General features: G+C 45.9%; 1 protein-coding gene across 1 annotated transcript; it reads left to right on the top strand.

Annotated features, from left to right (window-relative positions):
• The first annotated feature begins 817 nt into the window (after nucleotides 1–817).
• On the top strand, nucleotides 818–4,339 carry LOC142821365 (olfactory receptor 10AG1-like). The gene is made up of 2 exons (XM_075912263.1): nucleotides 818–872; nucleotides 2,493–4,339. Exon 2 carries the CDS (start codon nucleotides 2,493–2,495, stop codon nucleotides 3,459–3,461), a length of 969 nt encoding a protein of 322 aa, XP_075768378.1. The 5' UTR covers nucleotides 818–872; the 3' UTR covers nucleotides 3,462–4,339.
• The last annotated feature ends 286 nt before the right edge of the window (nucleotides 4,340–4,625 follow it).

Here is a 4,625-nt window from a genome sequence, read left to right as displayed (position 1 = left end):
TCTATCTATCTCCACACCCCCTATCTATCTATCTATCTATCTATCTATCTCTCCCCACACCCCCTATCTATCTATCTATCTCCACACCCCCTATCTATCTATCTATCTATCTATCTATCTATCTATCTATCTATCTATCTATCTATCTATCCCCACACACCCCCTCTATCTATCTATCTATCTATCTATCTATCTATCTATCTATCTAATTTTGTCCAATCCGCGCCCTCTCCCCTCCCCCCCCAGCAGTCTATCTAGCTGCAACTCTCTGAATCTCTCTGTCTGAAATCCACTCATTTAAGAATCCCGGGTTGGGTCCTGAGCTTGACTCCTGCGCTTTTACGCCAGTGATACTAGGTAACGTCTGCCCCGTGTTTCCATAGTGCCCGCCAGAGTGCCAGAAATGTATCCAACACGCCCATCACCCTGCCATGAGTCCATTCAGTGTCTGTGTTTGGTTGTGTCTGTGAGGTTGTTGGTTGGTTTTTCCTTCTCTTATCTTCACCCTCCTCTGTTCCCCAACCGCCCGCACGAGCCACTGAACGGGAGTGAAATGTTGATTCTCAAGAAGGGTTTGTCGCTGGGGGTGGATGCAGACCGACCGCTGGGTGGGTTCAGTCTGATCTTCTGTAGTAAGAGGATCTGCTCCCCTGCACCACATTATGGCACACTCTCTGCTCCTGTGGCCTGAGAGTTACACTGTGGGGTCTTTCCGCTGAATTTATCTCAACCCTCTCCCCATATAATATCTGGCTCATTAATAGTTTTCATATTCTCCTGTTTACAAACGCAGTGACTAGACGCCGTGAAGAGCTCTGATAATATCACTCAATTGTCAGAGAGAAGAAGCTACATACATCTCATTCCTAGTGGTAAGCAAATATCTCCTCTTATTTAGGGCCGATCCAAATTTTAGCCAACAAATACAATCCCTTCTGAAAAATTGATTTTGCCTATATTGATATCAATGATTTCGATATTGGCATAGAAGGTGCACTTATTCATTTTGCAGATGATACCAAGCTGGGTGGCAAGTGCTTTCAAGAATAGGGTCTCGAAAACGAGAATATGTATAGTTGGGGTTGTTTTTTCCAACATGCATTATTTTACACTTATCCACGATAAACTTCATTTGCCATTTTGTTGCCCAATCACTTAGTTTGGTGAGATCTTCTTGAAGCTCTTCACAGTCTGCTTCTGTCTTGACTATCTTGAACAGTTTAGTATCATCCGTAAACTTTACTACCTCACTGCGTACCCCTCTCTAGATAATTTATGAATAAGTTGAATAGGATTGGTTTTAGGACTGACCGTTGGGGGACACCACTTGTTACCGATCTCTATTCTGAAAATTTACCATTTATTCCTACCCTTCGTTTCCTGTTTTTTAACCAGTTCTCAGTCCATGAAAGGACCTTTCAATCCATGAAAGAAAGAAAGAAAGAAAGAAAGAAAGAAAGAAAGAAAGAAAGAAAGAAAGAAAGAAAGAAAGAAAGAAAGAAAGAGGGTATGTCTACACAGCAAATTATTAAATTATTTCAGGATACCACAGGTATCCCAAAATAGTGACCCCGTGTCCTTTGAACTATTTGAAATATAGTGGATGTGTTATTTTGCCATCCCTGTAAACCTCATTGTATGAGGAGTCAGGGATGGCTCAAAATAGCACTGTATTTTGAAATTTGGAGCTGCGTAGACAGCACCAAGGCTGTGTCCAGACTCAGGGGTTTTTTCGGGAAAAGTTCCCCTTCCCGAAAAAAAAAGTTCCCCTTCCCGAAAAAACTTCCCCTGCGTCCAGACTCAAGCTGCGTTCTTTCGAAATTATTTCGAAAGAATGCGGCTTTTCTTTCGATGGCGGTAAACCTCGTTTCACGAGGAAGAACGCCTTCTTTCGAAAGTTCCTCTTTCGAAAGAAGGCGTTCTTCAATGTAAATAGGGCTTCCTCGAAAGAGAGCATCCAGACTCGCTGGGTGCTCTCTTTCGAAAAAGCGGCTTGCTCTTTCGAAAGATCCGCCTGCAGTCTAGACGCGATCTTTCGAAAGATGCTTTCGAAAGAGCCTCTTTCGAAAGAAGCCTGCAGTCTAGACATAGCCCAAATGAGGTAATAATCCATTTCAAAATAGACTCAAAATAAGCTACGCAATTTGTGTAGTGCAAATTGCGAATCTTATTTTGAGTTTAGGGAGCTGTGTAGATGCAGAAGAAAGAAAGAAAGAAAGAAAGAAAGAAAGAAAGAAAGAAAGAAAGAAAGAAAGAAAGAAAGAAAGAAAGAAAGGTCCCTTTTTGAATTTTCATGGAGACTGAAAGAAATTGTGACACCAGCAGCTGCTGCCTGATGAGGATTGGGGCTGGTTACATATTTATACACAGAACTGCAGCCGGTTTTAATCTCAAGCATCTGCGATGGGAAGGACCCCAGTCCACATGGTGTGATTCTCACCCACTTGTTTCGTTTCGTTCCGACGCAGTGTTGGTCTTTCTCACCCCTACAGATGACCAATTCTGAGAGCCAGGCTGGAGAGAACCGGACCCTCTCCGGTGTGTTCATCCTGGTGGGGTTTTCCTACCTTGGCGAGCTGCAAATCCTTCTGTTTCTGGTGTTTCTTCTCACCTACTTGCTCGCCCTGATGGGGAACCTGCTCATTATTCTGCTGATAAAGCTCAACCCCTCCCTCCATACCCCCATGTATTTCTTCCTGGTGAACCTGTCTGTCTCAGAAATCTGCTCCACCACCAGTGTGATCCCTCAGCTGCTGGTTCACCTCCTGGTGGAGGAAAAGACCATCTCCCTCATGGGCTGCAGAGCCCAGATAAACATCGTCATACTTGCAGGCCTCACGGAATGCTGCCTCCTCGCGGCCATGGCCTACGACCGCTACGTGGCCATATGCCACCCGTTGCGCTACACCACCATCATGAGTGGTCAGGTGTGTGCCGGGCTCATGGGGGCTTCGTGGCTCATCGGCATCTCGGTGTCCGTAGCTCAGACCACACGGGCCTTCAGCCTGCCCATGTGTGGATCCCACCGCATCCACCATTATTACTGCGACGCAGAACCAGTCGAGAAGATGCTCTGCACTGACTCATGGAAGAACATGATCGTGACCTTGGCCCTGGTGGTGCTGTTTGTTTTGGGCCCTTTTTTACTGATCGTTCTGTCCTACGTCCGCATCATCTCCACCATCCTCAAGCTGCCATCAGTGGCGGGAAGGAGTAAAGCCTTCTCCACCTGCTCCTCCCACCTCACGGTGGTGACTTTGTACTATGGAACATCCATTCTGAGTTACCTGAAACCCAAATTAAACTCCACCATCGAGAGCGATCAGCTGATATCCCTCATGTACACAATTGTGATCCCTGTGTTGAACCCCATCATTTACACTCTGAGGAACAAAGAAGTGAAGGGAGCTTTTCGAAACACAGTCGGGAAGGTCATCCTTTCATGCAACCGGAGATACTAGAGACTAAAAAGTACAATGAATTGGAACAGTGGGAAAGCAGGGGATTGATTAATATTTGTTTGATGTATACCATCATTATTTTAACTGGAGCTTCACCACTGGCAAATTGTAACCCTGTAAGGAAAATGGGAAGAGAAACATTTGTTACAAACTAAAATCAAAATAGAAAGGAAATTTCCGTTAGAAATCTATCACTCTCTGGGTAGATTCTTTGAAAAATCAAAGGAGCCTATTTGGTCAAAGAACCATCTTGATTTTAGACCGTTAGAGCCCTGCAGAGATACAACATTTGTATCTGCCTCCGTATCCTCAGTAATGAACCATGGAGATCCATGTCCACATGAGTGGATGGTAGAGAGGCACAGATGCGAAAGGGAGATTCGTGGATTTCCAGGGCTCTGGTCGATCTTCAAGTTTTGAAATGTCAAAAGAAAAAATATCTCCAAAGGAGAAATGTTTGACAAAACTTTCACCTCTTTTTCAGGAGCAAATTTAGCCATTTCCCCCAGAATTCTAATATTGGAAACATTCCAAGATCCTCTACTCAAATGTCCATTTGGGCTTCTCCCTTCGCGGCCGTGTCTGCCAAATGCGGCATGTTAGATTCTGGTGGGGGTTGGGTTGGGATATGGTTGGCTGTCAAGTGCATTTCTCCAGGGCTCCCTATGGTCTAATTACATGGAATATGTCTCAGTACTTCTAAGTGGCTTCCTAGACTCTGAGGGTATGTCTACACTACAGCGCTAATTCGAACTAAGCTAATTCGAACTAACGCGTCTAGAACTAAAAACTAGTTCAAATTAGCGTTTTGCTAATTCGAACTAGCATGTCCACATTAAGCGGACCCTGACCCGGGCTTAAGGATGGCCGGAAGCAGTGCCGGCAGGGCATCAGAGGAGGACTTAGAGCGTGGAGCTGCTGTCTCAGGCTAGCCGAGGGCTGTGCTTAAAGGGTCCCGACCCCCACCCCGGACAGACAGTTCTCAGGGGTGCCCCGCTTGAAAACCTGTCCTGGTTTGGAGTGCCCGGAGTGCCCACACTGGGCACATCACACCACTCGGCCATCAGCCCGGTTGCACTTGCTGCAGGCTGCCATCTGGGGAGAGGGGGCAATTGGGGGGCTGCAGGAGAGCTTCCACCCCCAGAAGCCCACAGAGTTAGCCCA

This window comes from Pelodiscus sinensis, chromosome 30, assembly GCF_049634645.1.
Source record: "Pelodiscus sinensis isolate JC-2024 chromosome 30, ASM4963464v1, whole genome shotgun sequence".
NCBI lineage: Eukaryota > Metazoa > Chordata > Testudines > Trionychidae > Pelodiscus > Pelodiscus sinensis.
Note: the sequence above shows the minus strand (reverse complement) of the source record. Positions and strands in the feature narration are given on the sequence as shown.

What these genes read in the sequence shown, in the direction of transcription:
- LOC142821365 (XM_075912263.1), top strand. Translation starts at nt 2,493, where the DNA reads ATGACCAATTCTGAGAGCCAGGCTGGAGAGAACCGGACCCTCTCCGGT.